General features: G+C 41.1%; 1 protein-coding gene across 4 annotated transcripts in view; it reads right to left on the bottom strand.

Moving 5' to 3' along the window:
- Positions 1-320: 320 nt before the first annotated feature.
- LOC140188244 (casein kinase I) overlaps positions 321-21256 on the bottom strand; it is a 145777-nt gene continuing 124841 nt past the window's right edge. For all 4 annotated transcript variants that reach the window (XM_072244338.1, XM_072244335.1, XM_072244336.1 and 1 more), the window contains 3 exons: positions 18981-19061; positions 9464-9570; positions 321-3463 (listed from right to left, as the gene is read on the bottom strand). In XM_072244338.1, coding sequence (XP_072100439.1) covers positions 3409-3463; positions 9464-9570; positions 18981-19061 — 243 coding nt within the window. In that variant the 3' untranslated portion in view covers positions 321-3408. The remainder of the gene's footprint in view (positions 3464-9463; positions 9571-18980; positions 19062-21256) is intronic.

Genomic DNA, 21256 nt, shown 5'->3' on the forward strand with positions numbered 1-21256 from the left:
CAAGAAAATGACTCCCAGGTTAGTGTATGGTGACACACATGTACTTTGATGATAAATTTATTTGAACTTTGAATACAGTCAGTGCTGTTATCCATAGCCTTTCACTGGAAGGAGCTACAACCGTTTACCTACTGAGGCATTCCCTTCTTCTCCATCCCGGAGGCCGGACTCTGGTTCAGGCCGTCCAGCTGCTGCTTCTGTCCTTCTCCTAAGTTTGCTTCAATGAGATCACCCCTCATTTTTCTAGACTCCAAGGGATCCAGGTGATGTCAGAAGGAATTTAAAAACAATAATAATAAAACTGCAAGGAAAGAAAAAAATGAATTGCTTGTACTCCCTTTATTTGGTTCTTTTCACTTATTACAGTCACCAAAATTAATGACAGCAAAATAAAATTGCTCATGTGCTTGTTGTGGATAGGGACCATTTTGTGTCAAGTGTTAAGTTGCTGGGCAGGTTACAGAATGCATAGTTCAACATTTTCATTTACAGTGTCATTCTTAGTGAACATTTAGCACAGAACGGTAATAAAAATCAGAACCTAAACATCAATATACATTTTAATCATCTCATTTCTCATGATCATTGCTTTCCAGCCAAGGACAGACCCATCCTATCAGAAAAGGCAGCAGACGAAGTTTGCAAAGCGTTGCTCAGCATGTTGGTATTTTACCGTTACGCTACTGTGACAACTCATTCCATGATTCACAGTCAAACTATCAGTCATTTCCAGCAGTTTAATCTGCTCGCATAATTTTCTGAAAGTCTATTTACAGCAATAAGTATTAAAATAAGGTATGACTGTCAACAGCCCACCAAACATTAGGGTTTTTCTAAAGATAGTTTCGATTCAGCACTTGACTCTGTTTTCTGCTTAAGGGAAATTAAAACTTTGGCCATGCTGAACCACAATCACCAATATGAAAAGTGCATGTTTCAGGCAGTTGCAAAACCAGTTCTACCTTCTCTCAGGACAGGTCTAAAAATCCATCTGTGAAATTAGTTTTTTTTAAAACAATTCAGGAGCGATAACTTATCGAAAGTACAAATGTGCAATACTAACCTCACCTCGGGCATTCCCACATTCGCTGATGTGTTGAATTTGCAATTCTCAGGAAACAAAAAACGTCACAGTCCACAAGATTTGTGAACAAAAGCCTAACATTTAAAGTACAATAACCATGATTTACACACAAATGCCTTTGTGTTATTATACATGTAAAAGACTACACACTCCTATAAAATAAGCTTCAGGAGTGCTGTAACCACATTGGCCAAATTACTCCTCTGAAGTCAAAAGATACCTCAAAAAATTTAATGTGAAAAAAAATCACTTGTCTTTTAATCCATACATAAACCATAACAAACAGTACTGACATTCCCAATTAATATATATTGAAGCATGTGTATCAAAACGTTACCTTAGAGATCTGGTAACTAAGGCTCAGGGGAAACGTTTTCATCTTTCTTTTCTCATGTTCCCCTCCTGCTAGCTCATAGGCAAATGGACACTATCCACAGCAATACTTAAGCATTCAAAAAAATTATTAAACAACTAATAATTGAAGGCTACACAAAGAAAATGTTGAACATGGTTGTGGATCAGTGGTTCTCTGCATCAGAAGTGGACCTCTTGCTAGGTACTGCACCAACAGAAACAGCGTCTATAAAAACAACTCACAGTAAAGGACGTAACCTATAAGCTTAGTTACGTGCAGGATACAAGTGTTTTGCTCTAGGTAGAAGTTTATAATCCAAGCTTTCCTTACGGTTGCCAAGAATCTATTGAGATGGATAATTGGAAACAACTCAATCTTATCAGGGGTCCATTTTAAGTTCCCTAATTTCCTGAGAAAAACCTGCAGCCAGAAAATAAAATGAGAGAAATAGGCTTCTAAAATGATGAAAGATTTAAATGAAATGTACTTCCAAGTAAAAACAATTGATTTTCTAAATAAAATTGTGCATAAAATCATTGTGGTTCAAAACCAACAAAAAAATTGTAGCTACGTGAATAGCTTAGAGCACAATAGAAGCAATTGATAAAGCTAGGAGATTCCTCCAAAATCAAAACTTACTTCTAATTAATTTCCGTTCCAAATGAGCTGTGCCTTCTAATCCAGAAATTGAGGTACTTTCTCATTGATAATAGCATTGGCTTTCTAACACACGCTATGAAATCTTGAGGATTCTCCTTTGTGTCCAAACAGCCTGATTGAATAATGGCTCCCAGAAAACTTCTCTTCTGCATTGCTGCTGTCCCAAGTTCACTGTTTAAAACCAATTCTCAGCAGCTTTTCCCTATTGCTTGCTTAATAGCCTGAACTAGCTTGACATTTTGTCAAGAAGCCTATGTTAGAGAAGACTTGTAAATGCCAAGTAATTTGAAATGAGAGATTTTTTCAAAACTTCACTAAATAATGAAACATTTTTATGACAGGAAATGAAAAGCCTTTAATTGTATAAAAATTGCCCAAACCCAACATAGATGATGCCTTTTCAACAATGTCTGCTCATTCACAAGCCTTGTGTGGCATTTCCTCCCATGTCTTTTTAAAATAGCTTGGCTGCTGAAATTCAACCACTGACCACCTCATGTTCATTAACAGCTCTCCTGCTACCTGGATCATAAACTAACCAGATCTGAATCTGAACAACATTTTGCTTCCGTGAATTACTAGGTCCTATTTCTACCCAGTTTTCTAATGTAATTGCCTCATTTACATTTTGCAAACATTATACTGTCATTACTATAATTAAAAACATGCTACGTTTCCTACTGGTTTTGTATTCCCTTAGAAAAAGGTATGTAGAAACAGTTTTTGCACAATCAGACCCAAAAGCTCTTACATACTGATATCGAAAGTGCAATTAAGGATGTGGGAAGCTCTGTGCATTTCCTCATCCCAACAGTACCCAACAACAGTGACTACACCACGCATTCACGCTGAACAAAAAAAAGAGGAAAGTAAAGGGAAAAAAACTGTATGACTTGCAATTATATAACACTGGAGATGAATAGTGGATGTCTTGAGCCAAGTTTCAGAGTATATCAACAGACTCACAAGACTAGAAGTAACCGCTATCATTTTTTTCTGAAACTTTAAAACTTCAACTGATTTGCCTTGTTCCCACAGAGAAATAATCCTACTTAATGCAGATTTGTTTCAAAGACAACATTTTTGTGGATTTCCACAGAAAAGGAAGTTAAAAACTCTGCATGGTGCATTTGTAAGTCCACCAGTATGAATTTCACAGCAGAAGAGTGCCAATGTCAGAAGCCCAAAATGCTGGACAGAAAACGTCAAGATCTTCGAGAACAGCCTGCCACGAAAGGATGGAATTCTGAATCTATCGTGATTGGAAGGTTGCAGAGCACATGTGTAAATATCACAGCAGTTTCCACAGTCACTTATGGCGTTGAATGGTTTTCCTCTTCCGTCTCTTGAAGAAACAACAGCACCTTTATATAAAAAAAACAAGTATTACAGATTTGAAAAAAATCTGCTCTCTTTTTGTAACAGTCTTGAATGAAGATGAAATGAAGATAATTGGGCAATTGCAAAGGAAGAGAAAATATTCACAAAATAGTTTTTTTCCAACAAGCAAAAATATCGTTGGGTGGTTAAATATTTATGGGTGATAAATGTAGTGCCACACAAGTAAAGGGAAAGTTTATGAATCTAAAATATATTCAATTTATTTTGTATTTGCGCATGTGCTATATAAGAGGTGGAACATATCTCTTCTTGGAACCTGAATATGAACATCAAATGGCCATAATCTGAATTCCCAACCTTTGTTATGCCATGGACCAATACTATTAAGCAAGCAGTCCATGGATCCATAGTTGGGAATCTCTTAATGATTATCACTCAGATTGATAGAGGTCACAATTATTCAAGTTTAATCGTCATTCATCCATAAACAGGAATAACAGCCCCCAGGGCCAAGATGCAAAGCACAGTCCCAAGCAACACACACAGCACATAAAATTAAAATAGCAGAAAAACAAAGTTACAAAAAAAATTAATAACATGTCCTGTCCCTGAGTGCCATGGCCTGTAAATTGATGGTGCATGGATCTTGTCCTGCAGTCACGTTTCTACAAAACAAGTCCGCAGCGATTCCTCATCTCATGCAAGTGCAGCCACAGATTTAAGCAATCCAGCTTTTTGAGAAGGCATATGGTGTGTTGGCCTCCGATAGTCAGGGAATTGAGTTCAAGAGCTGTGAAGGAATTCAGCAGCTCTGTAAAGCCCTAGTTAAGACTACACTTGGAACATAGTGTTCAGTTCTGGTCACCTCATTGTATTAAGGATGTGGAAGCTTTAGAAACAGTGCAGAAATTTACCAGGAGGCTGCCTGGATTAGCGTGGATGTGAAAGTCTTAATAAAGGTGTACAAGATGATAAAAGGCATAGATTAAGTGGATAGCAACAGACTTTATAGAATAGATTAAAAGGTTGGTGCAATATCCTCGTGGGCTGAAGGGCCTGTACTGTGCTGTAATGTTCTATTATCTACGAAACTCTTTTTTAATAGTAGTAGGTGCCTGGAATGAGCCGTCTTTGTGGTGATGAACGCTGATACAATAGGGACATTTAAGAGGCTTTTAGGCAACTGGATGTGCAGAGAATTGAGGGATATGGTCGTTGTGTAGGCAGAAAGGATTAGTTTAGTTAGGTATCTAATTATCAGTTTAGCTTGGCATAAGGTCGTATGCTGTTCTATGTTCTACAAGTCAGATGCAACACAACTTCTCTGCTGTTAAAATGTGCATTCATTATGACCTCAATATCACTCACTGCCTGTAACGATGTGACAGCAATTCGTAGGTGATATTAATTTGGCAGGAGATTTTATCATGAATACCTTCTGCCTGTATTTACAGTGGAGAAAGTCATGGAAGCCAAGGAAAATAATAATGCCTGGAAACATACTGATATCAAGAGGAGATGTAGCCTATCATGAGACATGTTAATCCCAGGACCTGACCATGGGTATCCAAGGACACTGGGGGAATAAGACAAGAAACTGCTGGGATCCGGGCAGAGATACTTGAATCCCAGCCAAGGGTGGGGTACAGGAAAGACTACAGGGTGACTATTGTGCCTTTATTTAAGAAGGGCTGCAAGAACAAGCCAGTGAGCCTAACATCAGTGGTGGGAATTTACTGGAGGGGATTCTGATAGATGGGATTGATTTGCAATTGGAAAGGACTGATTAGGTATGGTCAGCATGGTTCTGCACATAGGAAATGGTGTCTCACAAATTTGACTAAGATTGCTATTGAAGAAGTGACCAAGAGGAATAACAAGGATGGTACACCTTGTCTGCAAAGACATTAGCAAGGATTTTCATAAAGTCTTGCATGTCAGTCTGGTCCAGAAAAATAGAAACCATGGGACCCAGGTGAACACATCCTACACAGACTTTCTGAGGAGGCTGAGAGGAGTCAGACTTTGCACACATCATTCTACAGAGTATCCTGACAAGCTGCCTCACCGCCTGATATGGAAACAGCACTGTGGTGAACAGGAAGGCTCTTCAACATGTGGTCAGGACTGCCCAATGCATCACCAGCACCAGCCTACCCACTATCAAGGGCAGAAAGGTGCCGGGAAAGGGCCAGTAACATCATGAAGGATCCCACCCACCGTGCTCATGGACTGTTTGTCCCACTCCCATCAGGGAGGAGGCTACGTAGCATCCATGATAGGATCACCAGACCCAAAAACAGTTGCTTTCCCCAAGCAGCAAGGTTGATCAACACCTCCACCACTAATTTAATATTTTCTATCAGTCACTTTACGTACAGTTTAGTGTCACTTTATGGTCATATGTATACCAGCTATCTTATATACTCTAAACACAAAATAATCTGCAGATGCTGGGGTCAAAGCAACACGAGCACCTCCGCTCTGTCCGCCACAACAGACAGGATCTCCCGGTTGCCACCCACTTCAACTCTGCTTCCCATTCCCATTCAGTTATGTCCATACACGGCCTCTTCTACTGCCATGATGAGGCTAAACTCAAGTTGGAGGGGCAACACCTCATATACCGTCTGGGTAGTCTCCAGCCCCTTGGTATGAACATTGAATTCTCCAACTTCTGGTAATTCCCTCCCCCTCCTTTGCCCTATTCCTATTTCACTCTGCCCCCTCCTCCAGCTGCCTACTACCTCCTTCATGGTTCCACCTCCTTCTTCTACTACCCATTGTTTTCCTGCCTATGACATCCTTGCTTCCCCTCTCCCACTCCTTTATCTTTCCCCTTACTGGTTTTTCACCTGGAACCTACCAGCCTTCTCCTTCCCACCCTCCCCCCACCTTCTTTATAGGGCCTCTGCCCCTTCCCTCTACAGTCCTGATGAAGGGTTCCGGCCCAAAACGTCGACCCATCTTTTCTACGGATGCTGCCCGACCTGCTGAGTTCCTCCAGCGTGTTGTGAATCTTATGTATTTATTAGGGTGACGGGGTGGAGATAAGTCTCTCCCAAAGGAGGAGCTAGCCTGAAGGTCACCCTTGGGTAAGTTATAGCACCTGATTAGCCCCCTGATCAGGGTCACGTGAAGCCATGGGAGCAGGTGGTGGATGGTCGTACGAGCAGCTGATGCATATCACCAGTCCTGGTTATGTGACCACTGACACCAGGCAGACAATCTCTGTGGGGTATTAATAATGACTGGGGTCACCCATCTTGTAAAGACACTGCCCAGAAGAAGACAATGGCAAACCACTTCTGTAAAAAGATTAGCCAAGAACAATGTATTTGTATTTATTGTGTTTTTTTTAGTGCTGTGTCAATCGGGAATAACAATTATTTTGTTTTCCTTACACTTGTGTACAGGAAATGAGATTAAACAATCTTGAACCTTGAACCAGACAGGTGATACACACTGGAGCAATGGAAATAGCCAACTGGATCAGCATTGTGCTGCACTGATCGGTGATGGGTCCACTGGCATTTGTCATCGATATTAATAATTTGCAGGACATTGCAGGCAGCGTAGTTAGTAAATTTGTGGATGAGACTAAGGTGTCAAGAGGATCTGGATCAACTGAAAAAGTGGTGAAAGGAAAGACAGGTGGAATTTAACTCAAACCAGTGTGCAGAGATAGATCTTGGTAAGTTAAACCAGGATAGGAAATGGACAGTGAATGACAGGGCTCTGGGGCTTGTTTTAGAACAAGGAGGCAGAGGTGTACAAGTATATAAATTCCTGTAAGTAGTGACACAGGTAGACAAGGGTGATGAAGCTGGAACTATGACATGCTGATCTTCATTGGGTAGGGTAATGTCTACAGGAATTAAGATGCCGCGTTACATTGCATGCACCAGGAGTATTTTATCAGATATGTTTGCCGTACGACGGGCAAGGTATGATTAAGCTCAAGGGGATGCAGAACAAATTCACAACCATATTGCTGGGATTGGAAGGCTCAAGTTATGAGGGAAGATTGGATCGTCTTGGACTGTTTTCTCTGCAGACGCAGTGACTGAGGGTTGACATTATAGAGGTTTAAAAAAATCATCAGTATTGATCAGATGGATGATCATAAAGTGCAGCAGAAAGATGAACTGAACTTTGCTCCTTTGTCTTATGGCCTTTTTACAAGGTAGGAGACCCAGAAGTAATAGAAGCAGCTGCAATCACAATGTTTAAAAGACTAGGCAGGTACACGGATAAAAAAAAAAGTTCTTTTTTTTGGTGGGGGTGGGGGGAGGAATATGAGCCTAGATCTGGAAAGCAGCTCGGTAACCGGACCAGTTGGGCCTGATGTACAACTCTAGATCTCGAAATAAGACCAATGGCTATGCTTAAAAACTCACTGTTCAATTTACACAGGATTCACACAACACTGGAAAGTGTCAACATTTTAGTGGTTAAAAAAAGAATGTACTACCTAGATGGAGTTACAAAACTGTTCTGCACCAGCGGTAATAATAACAACAAATACACTCAGTAGCCACTTTTAGGTACAAAAAAAAAATACCCAGTGAAGTGGCCAGAGTGTATTTCTGTATGGTGCTGTAACCTTTCCACTTCAAGCATGCAGACATGGTCAAGAGGTTCAGTTATTGTTCAGATCAAACATGAGAATGAGGAAAAAATGTGATCCAAGTGATTTACTATTTGCATGATTTGATTGGGGCACTTCAGCACTAAATTAATCCTGCAGCTATGCCCATCGGCACAGCATTGAGGACTCACTTTTGGGGACTCTGCAGTTTGCTGTCTTTTTTTCGTACATTCGGTGTTTGCCAGTCTTGTTGCATGGGTTTTTCTTTGAACGGGTTCTATTGTGGTCCTTTGGTTGTGGCTGCCTGCAGAAGATGAATCCCAAGGTTTTATACGTATTCTAATAATAAATGTACTTTGAGCTTTAACCACAGAGTGATTGTTGGTACCAGACAGGGGGGGGTCTGAGTATCTCAGAAACTGCTGCGAGAACTGAAAACATCCAGTGAATGGTGGTTCTGTGGGTGAAATTGCTTTGTTAATGACAGGGGTCAGGAGAATGGCCAGACCGGTTCAAGCTGACAGGAAAAGGCGACAGTAACTCAAATAACAGTGGTGTGCAGAAAAGCACCTTTGAACGCACAACACGTTGAACCTTGAAGTGGCAGGGCTACAGCAGCAGGAGTCCATGAACATTCGATCAGTAGCCACTACAGGAGGTACCTAATAGAGTGGCCACTGAGTGCAGAATTGTAATTTTACACTTCCAATATCACTTGACTAGCAAAATGCAGAATGACAAGATACTTTGCTTTTAAGCTACTTATAGCATAACATTCTGGAAAAATGCTCATCTTTTGGTTTTCCCCATCCTCTCCCACCACCATCCCTCCTTGAATTCACCAAATCTGAATGCAACAAATCACTTGCAAAACACCATCTTACACTATGTTCTTGTGCAGACTATCAAGTAACATTATACTCTATCACACTTTATGTCAGCCTGTCAATCTTCAAGCTATGACACTCAGGGACTTATGCTACTATTATTTTGTGACTGTATGTGCTGGTTCGTAACAGTATGTGCAGTGTGTGACTGTGTCTGCTGTGTTTTGCATCTTGGCCCCGCAGGAACAGTATTTTGTTAAGCAGTATACATGTATGGTTGAATGACAATTAAACTTGAACTCGAACAGAATAATTGTTAGTAGAGTACTCACAAAACAAATAAATTAAAGGCCGTGAAATGTACACTGCAGCATTCAAATCCTACCTGTTGTAATCTTCTATTTAAAGATAATCACTTTATCATTCAATATTATAACCAAGTAGTCACTGGTGCATTAATCAACCCACAAAATTTGCATTAGATTACAATCTTTAGCTAATATTGCACTTGCATTATTGAAAAATAACTTGTTATTTATGACTTATAAATTTTTAATTCCACACTATGCAAAGGTGCTATATTCAGATTTAGGATAAATTCCTACTTGGTATCATCTGCCACTTCAATCTCTGCTGGAGCTGTGATGGGTGCATTGGAGTGTCCTGCCGTGGGGTCGTCCGTGTTCAGCTCTCCATTTGTTGAACTCACAACCTTTAAAAACAAATCCAGAAAATGAGTAGGTTTCTTGTTGGACAACTAAGAAAAATAATTGCAAATAACAATTTTATAAAAGTCTGTTTCTTCCAAGAAACCAGGACAAAGAAAAACAAAAGGATTTTAATTCTAATGGTTAAACACAAGAGATTCTGCACATGCTGGTAATTCAGGGCAATATACACAAAACGCTGGAGGACCTCTGTGGATCGGGTAGCATCTATGATAGGAATAAAGAGTTGATGTTTTGGGCCAAAGGTTTCAGATGAAAACGCCAACTCTCTATTCCTTTCCATAGACACTGCCTTTCACACACGCCTGCCATCATCCCATCAGGGATAGGGTTCCTTTAGCCCTCACCTACCACCCAACAGCCTCCACGTCCAGTACATAATTCCTCGTAACTTCTGCCATCTCCAACAGGATCCCACCACCAAGCACATCATTCCCTCCCCACAACTTTCTGCAGGGATCGCTCCCTATCCATTCATCCCTCCCCACTGATCTCCCTCCTTACACTTACCCTTGCAAGTGGAACAAGGGCTACACCTCCTCCCTCACTACCATTCAGGGCCTCAAATAGTCCTTCCAGGTGAAGTGGCACTTCACCTGTAAGTCTGTCAGGGTCATATACTGCATCCAGTGCTCCTGGTGTGGCTTCCTGTATTTCAGTGAAACTTGTCATAGATTGGGAGACCGCTTCGCCAAGCACCCATGCTCCGCAAAAAAGCCAGATCTCCCAGTGGCCACCCATTTTAATTCTACTTCCCATTCCCAGTCTGACACATCAGCCCATGGCCTCCTCTACTGCCACAATGAGGCCACACGCAGATTGGAGGAGCAACACCTTGTATTCTGCTGGGTAGCCTCTAGCCTGATGGTATGAATATAGATTTCTCAGACTCAGGTAATGCCCCCACCCCTCTCCTTCACCATTCCCAATTCCCATTTCCCCCTCTCACTGTATCTCCTCACCTGCCCATCACCTCCCTCTGGTACTCCTCCCCCTTCCTTTCCTTCATGGCCTTCTGTCCTCTCCTATCAGATTCCCCCTTCCTCAGCCCTTTATCTTTCACCAATCGACTTGCCTGGTCTTTACTTTTGTGGCTGGGGTGACTTGGGTCCCCAAAGATCCTTTTGGCCCTTTTTATGCACCTGTCTCTGTAAGTGTCCTGAATAGTGGGAAGTTCACATCTACAGATGCGCTGGTCTGTCCGCACCACTCTCTGCAGAGTCCTGCGATGGAGGGAAGTACGGGTTTTACTAGAATCTGGTCACTTTTAGTCACCCATCGTTTCAAAGATTAATTATCATTTTTCTTTCCAAATTTGGGACTGTTAATCAAATTAAAATTTCAGATGGTCACAGAAGTACCTCACCTAGGTTGAGACTCCATGCCAGAACTAAAACATTGCCTCACTGCTGACAAGTTTACTTCCACATGTTATGTGTACATAGAGCAAAAACAACAGAGTAGTATAATTAAGTGTTTTTACTGAGTCATGTTAGTAATGATACACTCTGGGCAACTTAGTGTGGGAGTGACAAACCGGGCCGGCCGAAACAAAAACGTGTAGTTGAAAGAAAGAGACAGGCAGAGAGACAGAGAGAGACTTTTGCACATGAGGCCCAATTGATTTACCATGCAATTGATCAGCCACATATGCTCTCACCCCATTTTTGCAATCGATTAGATACCACAGATAAAATTTAATTCTTATATTTGGATAAATGCAGAAAATCCTCCCTATGACTGACTCGATCAATATCACCTAAAGGTAATTTAACTCCCTGTTTATCTACTTACAAATCATTGATTTCACTTTTCTTTTGTGGATGTTTTTCTTCCTCCAAATACCTTACAAATTGCTTACAATATGAGAAAAGACCTACCCTAAAATATTTCTTGGTCAATCTTAAACTGATAAAATTCTGTGCTAGATTGGAGAAATGCAGCACAATGTTTCCTGGGTTTTATTTTTTTAGCCCTGCTGTGAAAAAAAGAGCATGTGATTCACAAATAAAAATTCTCAGTTAAATTGATCAAAATCCCTGGTTGTAATACTCATATAAGAGAACAAAGGGTTGGGGGCTGAATACTTTTACAAGGCACTGTACATAAACTATCTTATGCATTTATATTAATTGTGTTCTTTATTTTATTGTATTTACTGTTTTTCTTTAGTATTTGTACAGTTTGCTGCCTTTTGCACATTGGTTGGTTGTCCGTCCTGTTGGGTGTGATCTTATATTGATTCTATTGTTCCTTGTATTGCGATTGCCCGCAAGAAAATGAATTTCACTGTTGTATATGATGACATATGCAAATGATAATAAATTTACTTTGAACTTTTTCTGTGCCGCATTGGATCTGGAGGAACAATTATTTTGTTCTCCTTTACACCTGCATATTGAGAATAACATTAATTAATCTTGAATGTTGAAAATTGTTGCTGTTGCTCCTCTCCTCACCTTGCGGTGCACTGGGTGGCAACCTTGTCATTTCTTCAGCACTTGTCTGTTTTTTTTTAACCATGCTGAGTAGCTAGCTCAACGCTCAACCCAGCATGGATGGAAAGCGTGAAAGTAGCCGGTTGGGTTCGAATCTGGGAGCACTCGTCTCAAAGGCCGGTGCAGGTGCCACTACACACAGGCTAGCGGATTGAACATTTTGGAAGACTATAAATTGGTAATAGTTAAGCATCAATTTCTGGTTGCGCTTAGCATTAGAGTAATTACCATCTACGAGTACCACAAGAAAATTTCTCATTAACTGTGTACGTGGGCTTGTTTTGCTGTTGTTGGTTTGTCATTTGTTGTGTTCTGTATTGTTCTGCTGAGCATGGCCAGCATGCTATGTTTGCACTGAAATGGTGTGGCGACACTTGCGGGTTGCACTCAGCGCATCCTGAGGTGCGTTGGCTGTTAATGCAAAAGACACATTTCACTGTATGTTTCCATATACACGTGACAAGTAAATCTGAATCTGAACTGAACTGTATCATGAACATCACTTGAAATCCAGTTACAGTGTTAAAAAAACAAGGTTGAGAACATAGGTGTTAATTACTGGAGATATTAGCTTGTGGAAATGGCACGTCAGCTTTGTAAGGGATGCAGGAAGGTACCTGAACAGAACCAGCAAGCCTGTCTGATGCTAGATGTGTTCCCAAATGATGAGCACTGGGCTGGCAGCGGGTATGAGGTTCCCATGCTCCATTGCGATCTGCCAACTGCCAACATTTACAGTGGGTTGGGGGCCGGGGGTGGGGGGTGGGGGAGAGGAAGAGAAACAAAAGAAAAAACCAAAAAACAGAAAAAGTGAGGGAAAAGTCATGCTAAAAGCAAGCAGATACAGCAATTACAAACAGAGCAAATTAGTAAATCAGCCAAATTAAAATCACAGAATGCATTAAAAACAAATGGCAATGAAGAGGTAATTTCTATAAGCAAGCAGAAACAAAACAGTAAAGGTGCAAGAGCATTCGATGAAAAAATGGCTGCTTCCAAAAAGCAATGCATACTTTTATTTGTAATCCATTTTAGGATTTTGAAGTTTCCAATTTTAATTTTTAAAAAGTATTTCAAATTATGTTTGTGTGATTATTCTTTATACAAATCGGTAAATAAGTCCATCAGAGCAGGCAGCTAAGCAAGACAGGTGAAGGTTGTGAAGGTGCAGGGTACAAACTGGAGAGCTGTCATTTGATTAGTACTCATTCTTACAGGGCAATGGAGAAATAAACTTTGATAGTAATAGTCACTTAGGGTTGACAGCAACAGAAGCGGTTCAGCAGGAATTGGCAATTCTTTATATCAAGTTGTACGTCTGCAGAATGCGTTCTTATCTGTTAATATTATTGTGCTATTACTTTGTGTGTTGTATGTTGGTCCTTGAGGAATGTTATTTTGTTGAGCTGTATACTTGTGGAGGCTTGAATGACAGTAAGTTTGAACTTGAACATGGCGTTTTTGAATGAATTCAGAAAAGTTAAGACAGTACATAGACAGTACAGCACAGGCCCTTCAGCCTACGATGTTGTACCGGCTCAAAACACCGACTGTTTCTTTCTCTCCATAGATGTTGCCTGACGTGTGTATTGTTCTGGATTTCCAGCATCTGCAGAACCTCTTCTGTATATGACGCAGTGACAACACTAATTCTCTTGGAAAACAGATGGTTAGAAACTTTGCAATTAGGAGCTGGTGTAGGTCATTCAGCCCTTCAGACCTGCTCTGCTATTCAATACAAGAACAGCTGATCCTGTCTCATTATCATATTTCCACCCACTCCATTTCCATTGGTGCCTTTTGTGTATAGTGCGTTATCCATCTCTCCTGTAAACATTTAGTCATTTCGCCTCCAATGCATTGGTTCGAAAGTAAGCAAGGTTCATAACAGAGTGAAGAAACATCTCCCCATCTTAGTCTTAAGTGTCTTAATTCCACAACTGAGATTGTGACACCTCATCTAGACCCCAACATCTTTCCGTATTCCAGTCTGTCTATCATGTCAGAATTCTGTAGGCTTCAACAAACCATGCAGCACAGAAGCAGGGTGCCCAGCCCACTGAGTTGTCACTGCCCTTCAAACACCTATCATATTTTATTCTCCCAAAGTTCCCATGGGCTCCACCTAAATACTCAGCTACACACTAGGGGCAACTGACTTGCGTGTTGTGAGGTGCAAAGAACCACAGCACCCAGAGGAAACTTGTGTGATCACAGGCAAAACATGTAAGCTCCAAGAGAGAGCAGGAGACCGGACAGAACCTGGGTGTCTGGCAGTGTGAGGAAGCAGCTCTACCCTACTCCTGCATTGTAGGGTAGAACTACTTTCTCATCTGGGATTGAAGGGCTTATCATTACAGGAGTGTTTGATAGCTCTGGGCCTATACTCACTGGAGAATGAGGGTGGATTTCATTGAAACCTATTGAATGTTGAAAGGCAACGATAGAGTGGATGTGAAGAGTGTGTTTCCTATGGAAGGGGAGTCTAAGACCAGAGGACACAGCTTCAGAATAGAGGACGTCCATTTAGAATGATGAGCCAATGAGTGGTGTGTCTGTGGAATTCATTGCCAAGGCAGCTGTGGAGGCCAAGTCATTGGGTATAATTAAGGCAGAGGTTGATACATTCTTGGTTACTCAGGGCATGAAGAGATATGGAGAGAAGGGAGGTAATTGGGGTTGAGAGGGAAATAGATCAGCCATGATGAAATGGTGGAGCAGACTTGAGCCAAATCCTTCTGAGCTCTCGTGTGGCATCTCACCACCTCAGGATTCATTCAGCAAGCATGGAGCTGAACTCCTTGAGAAAATTTCTATGTGCGGACTAAAAGACTGGAAAGAAGATACTTGTGTTGAAATAAGAAAAAAGTATTTTCAATTATTTTGCACCATTATTGTCCCTTCCAAGACATCACAAAGCACGGAGTTTGATGTTATCCCCATGACCACGTGGGTTTCCCCCAGATGCTCTGGTTTCCTCTCACATTTCAAAGACACACAGGTTACAGTTGGCAAGTTGTGAGCATGCTATGTTGGTCACGGAAGCGTGTCGACACTTGTGGGCTTCCCAGTATAAGCCTTGCTGATTTGAGTTGATGCAAATCAAATGTATATTTTGATGAATGTGACAAATGAAGCTAATTTTTATCTTTAAATATATTCACTGTTTATATTACAGTAACCAAGATTAATGTTGGAGTTGTGTACAAGCCATTATTTTTGCTCATCTCTATCTACAATTAGAAGTAGATTTAGTTCAGGGTGCAGCTTATTTTCTCATCCTGATGCGTTCTGCAATAAAGTTCACACAGAGTAACTCAGTATCAACAAGGTAAAATGAGGCTTTTGTCCTGATGCTGTCATTTGATTTTAAAATCACTTTGAATTAAGTTAAAACCACAGCAACGCTCAAATTCAAACACTAGGCACAGAATCGCTCATGAATGAGTGAAGCATTATCGGACGCATGTCACAGACCTGTGTAATAATTAAGTGATCCAATGAAAACTTTAACAAATGCAAAGCTCATTTTAATATTCCATTACGTGTTCAATAGTTTCTCTTCATAAACTTTTCATCATCTAAACCAAACATACAGATACACTAAGAGAGAAAGAAGGTTGCAGCAAATACCACTGTTCAAAACAAAGCAGCCTGCAAACATTATGAACTAGTATTAAAAGAAACAGATGATGTCATGGTCATGCAATAACCAATTCTTCTTTTCCTTCCTGAATTTCAACTTCTCTATTTCAGAGGATGCGATAACTACCAACATTAATCTAAACCCTCCAATGATGAGTTACCATAAAATTACCTTTCTCTTTGATTTCAACAGACAACCTGACCACTGTGCCACCTTGGTTTATTCATCAGCCATTCTAAAACGGCTTTATACACAACTTCCCAGGAACAGGCTCTGATTCAGGTCCCTGTGGCACCATTTTTCCCTCATAGCTTTGATGACCATCAATGCTATTTTCTGTTCCTGCACAGAATATAAAGTTTTCAGCTCTGCATTTTCACCTGGTGGAACTCGGAATCTTTCTCTCCCTTTTTCAAATCCTGCAACGTGATACAGATTAGTGACAAGTATTCAATAAAACTAATGACTCCAACAATCGTTGGGATGGCACCTCCTGTTACCTTGATTCCTGTACAAACTGTACTCTATTCTCTGTTTCTTCAGCTCTATTATATTTGTTCTGATGACATCAGTATTACCAAGATATTTTTGTTTTTCCTTCATCGTGATCTTCCCTCCATCATGATCAACAGAGCCCTGAGTTCTCCCTTTTGTTGATAATATACAAATATTTAATCTCTCTTGCCTTCCACCCTATCAGAAATTCCTTTATACCACTTTCTTCCCTTTCATAGTCCCTGCATCTGTACTTGACAAAACTTGTCTCACAAGTGATTCTGCAGATGCTGGTAATTCAGAGAAACACACACAAAAAGGTAGAGGAACTCAGCAGGTCAGGCAGCATCTATGGGGGCGGTGGGGGGGTGGATTAAGTACTTAACATTATGGGCCAAGATGTCAACTGTTTATTCCTCTCTATAGATGCTGCCCGACCTGCTGATTTCTTCCAGCATTTTGTGTGTTATCTCACACATTTTCCAGTTCCGATACAAGATTTTCAACTTGAAACACTAGTGTTTCTTTCTCCACAGATGTCACCAGACTCCATTATTTCAAGTGCTTTTGCACTTCTGATTTTCAGTATCAACAAATATTTTAATTTGCTCCTTGTGTAGGCAACACTGCTTTAATATTACCCACTACACTATGGCAGAGTCTCACTACAGCTGTGAGGATTCAAGTTATCTCATTTCTACATCTTTTAACAAAGATAACTTCATGCACATAAGTTTTCTATTAATGTACTAGTACTTTGCCAGAAATCTAGATCACCTTGGTCAGCTCACTGCTAGAACACAGTAGAGAATTGTACTTGCATTGTACTGCACATGTAATGGAACAAAAGGAGATTCAAGAGAATGTTCACAAAGCTAGAAAGGGTTGGCTAAAATGAGGTGGTGTTTCCTTTAAAACTTAACTGATTTTTATAAAATTTAAAAAAAATTATGACAGGTTTCCTTTACCAGACTTGTTAATATCTACAGGTGATAGATTTAAGTTAAAAAAAACAGAGGGAAAACTGAAGATGATTTTCCTCCACCCTAATGACAATAGGGATCTGGAACTCTGTTTGATCAAACCATTTACAGCAAGGGATCGCAGACTTTCTTTGTGCCACGTACCTCTACTATTAACAGAGGGTCCATGGAGCCCAGGCTGGGAACCTCCAATTTAGAGGAGCCTTGATATGCAATAACAAGGACAGGAAAGGAATAGCTTTGGGGGATGAAGTTCACACAAAGTGGGCCGGATGGCTTCCTTCTGCTTTTAAAAGTATTGTGATTCTGTACTATTAAACTACAATTATAACAGAGTAACATATAGCACTGTGCAAAAAGTCTTAGGCACACTTGCACAGTACAGCGGTAATTTTGTGCATCGCACTGTACTGCTGCAATAAAAAGAAAAATAATAAATTCATGTCACACACACAAACTGCTGGAAGAACTCAGAGCAGGCCAGGCAGCATCTATGCAAAAGAGTAAACAGTCAAGGTTTCATGCCGAGTCCAAGTTGCTTTGAATTCCAGCATCTGTAGATCTTGCTTGAAACTTCATGTCAATTGTGAGTGATGATAAACCTGATTCTGATCTGGGTCTCTATTGTGGACTGAGAGTGGGAAGGGGGGCAGGGAGAGGGAATCATGGTTGCAAAAAGGGAAAGAGAGAGGGGAGGGAGTGGGAAGCACCAGAGAGACGTCCTATACATAAGAACATAAGAAATAGAAGCAGGAGTAAGCCATCTGGCCCGTTGAGCCTGCTCTGCCATTCAATGAGGTCATGGCTGATCTGACCATGGACTCATTTGTAATGACCAATAAACCAATTGTCTGGAATCAAGTGACCTTGCCTGGTGTTTCAGGGTTGTGTGTGCTCCCACCCATGCCACCCCGCCCAGCCCTGGCACTTCTTCTGTGCCACCTGACCCACACCCTTCCCATGACACTCCATCCTCAGCATACACATCATTGAGGATCTCGTGTGGTCTGTACATAGCGGCTATGTGATGAAAAAAGCACAACAGTGCCTCTTTCACCTCAGACGGTTGAAGTAGTTTGGTATGGGCCCCCAAATCCCAAGAACTTTCTACAGGGGCACAATTGAGAGCATCCTGACTGGCTGCATCACTGCCTGGTATGGGAACTGTACTCCCCTCAATCGCAAGACTCTGCAGAGAGTGGTGCAGACAGCCCATCGCATCTGTAGATGTGAACTTCCCACTATTCAGGACACTTACAGAGACAGGTGTATAAAAAGCGCCTGAAGGATCGGGAACCAGTCGCCCCAACCACAAACTGTTCCAGCTGCTCCCATCTGGAAAAGAGCACCATTGCATAAAAGCCAGGACCAACCAGCTTCAGGACAGCTTCTTCCACCAGGCCATCAAACTGATTAATTCACGCTGATACAATTGTATTTCTGGGTTATATTGACTGCCCTGTTGTGCATACTACCTATTACAAATTATTATAAATTGCACATTTAGACGGAGATGTAACGTAAAGATTTTTACTCCTCACGTTTGTGATGGATGTAAGAAATACAGTCAATTCAATTATTTTAGATGTATTTTATTTTATTGTGCACAAGGTTGTCAAAGGGTGCAGATTTTAAACTGCTGTCTTGAGATTATACCAAAACATTTGCTGGCAGTTATTTGAATAATACCTACCTGGTCATTTTCACATTTCCTAAACATTACAGTTATTTCACAGAATTCCCATTTCTGATTAAGTCATTCAAGTGCATACCTGTTTGGTTAGTTGTGGTGCTTTGTCTCGGTTGGGTGGTGAGAGTGGTATGTCAGCGTGGATTGAACCGATTGGAGTTGGCTGAAGTCAATGGGGTTGGAGGTAGGGGGTGGGGGGGGGGGAGGAAAACAAAAAGTCACATTACAAAATGTTTCTATTGTTCCCTTGAGCCACATTGAAACAGCTTTTTCTCATTAGAGTATATTAAACAACTGGAGATCCAGCTGGCTTGTATTAATTAGCATCATGCCTGGGGTGAAAACACCCTTGAAACAGGAAAATGAAAGAATAAATTAATAGATACACAAAATATGAAGCACAGAAAGAACAATATAATAGAACCAAACTAAGACAGAGAATGCCAATAGCACCTAGTAAAGAATAAAAGTACATTCTAGACTGCTTATGCCCACTCACTGCAGGACAACAGCACTGAGCTACACTAGTCTGTAACACAATAGATGCTGAAAATCCAGAGTAACACACACAAGATGCTGGAAGAACTCAGCAGGTCAGACAGTATCTATGGAAATGAATAAACAGTCGACATTTCAAGCTGCGATCGTTCGTCAGGTCATCAAGTCCAGCTTCCATGCCAAAGAGTAGATCGCTGATGGGATAGACCTGCTGTACTTGAAGTTCTTAATGTCCAGCATTGTCTTGTGAGCGTAAAAAAGACATTAAAAAAAAAAGACAAGAACACCTTTGGTTGGCTTCTGAGAGGTGGCTGCATCTGAACGTGTCGTCATCTTAACAGAAATTTACAAAATATGCCTGTGATATTAAGCCTGACTCTGGTCAGGCCACACCATGAATACTACACTGACCCCCACGAGCAAAGCATGAACAGTAGATCCCAAGAATCTCACAGGAAGCAAGGTTTAGAGGCCATGAGGAAGGTCTAAAAAACCTTGAAGTCTTCAAAGGGATGGTGCAGGACTGGATCCAGAAAGAGAATACATTGAACCTGGTTGAATAATGGTTTAAATTCACTTCAGGTTACAGTAAAGTATGTTTATAAATACATGCAGAAATGGTATGCAGGAACTTGAGAGGAAAGCAGTAATCTTGCCAAAGATTCAAAGAAAAGTTACATGAATGGATTGCAGCTTGAAAGAACCTCAGGGGGACTGAATGACCTCAGTTTATGTACTCAAGCAATCTACAAGAGGTGGACAGAATTCTGATTAAAATATGAAATGGGGGGAGGGGCAGGGTGTAATCAGCAACAATTAGAGACATGCTGGTGGAATGACCTGCAGTGCATTTTGCAGGTAGTGCTCACTGCAACCACCAACACGCTGGTGAAAAAAAATAATTGTTTTGGGTGATTCTTCCACTGACACGGGCGGCTCTGGGCTGCATGGTAGCAAAGTGGTTAGTGCATTGCTTCACAATGCTAGCGAGCTTGGTTCAATTCCTGCCGCTGTCTGTAAGGAGTTTGTACGCTCTCCCTGTGACCACATGGGTTTCCTCCAACTGCTCTGGTTTCCTCACCCATTCCAATGACGTACAGGTTAGTAGGGTTAATTGGTCACATGATTGTGACTGGATGATACAGGCCCACTGGACCAAAAGGGCCTCTTACCATCTGTGTCTCTAAATAAAATTAACAGGCAATACTGTTAGGGCTGTAATTCCTGCCTCTCAGGAAACCTACAGGTCAACTGTTAATCTGGATTGACAACACCAATCTAGTTTTCACTTTGTTCAGGGGGGTGGTGTACATCAAACTTAACATCCCTTATGTGGTAGGCCGGGGTACAGCATCCATTTTTATTTGTTAAAATCCTTGAATGCGCCAACCTTCCAACCATTCCTTGATGGCATTCCCATGTACATCGACTCTTCTCTGTACATTGCCAAAGTAGCAATAATACGTGAATCTTGACAACAGGATGATGCATTATTCAACTACAAACATGAAACTCAATTTAAACTTCATGTGGACAATCTCATTAGCAATGAGGGTTGTTCCACAAGGATCGAAGACTGGTGTTTAATCATCAAGTAATCAAATCAGAACAAACTTCAGAAGGAGAAAAAAATGTGATCTAAGTGACTTCAATGGTGGAATGATCGTTGGTGCCAGGCAGGGTGGTTTGAGTATCTCAGAAACTGCAAATCTCCTGGGGTTCTCACACACAAGTCTCTACAGTTTACAGAGAATAGTGCGAGAAACAAAAAAACATCCAGTGAGTGACAGTTCTGTGGATGAAAACACCTCGTTGATGAGAGACGTCAAAAGAGAATGGCCAGACTGGTTCAAGCCGACA

Source organism: Mobula birostris, chromosome 26, assembly GCF_030028105.1.
Source record: "Mobula birostris isolate sMobBir1 chromosome 26, sMobBir1.hap1, whole genome shotgun sequence".
NCBI lineage: Eukaryota > Metazoa > Chordata > Chondrichthyes > Myliobatiformes > Myliobatidae > Mobula > Mobula birostris.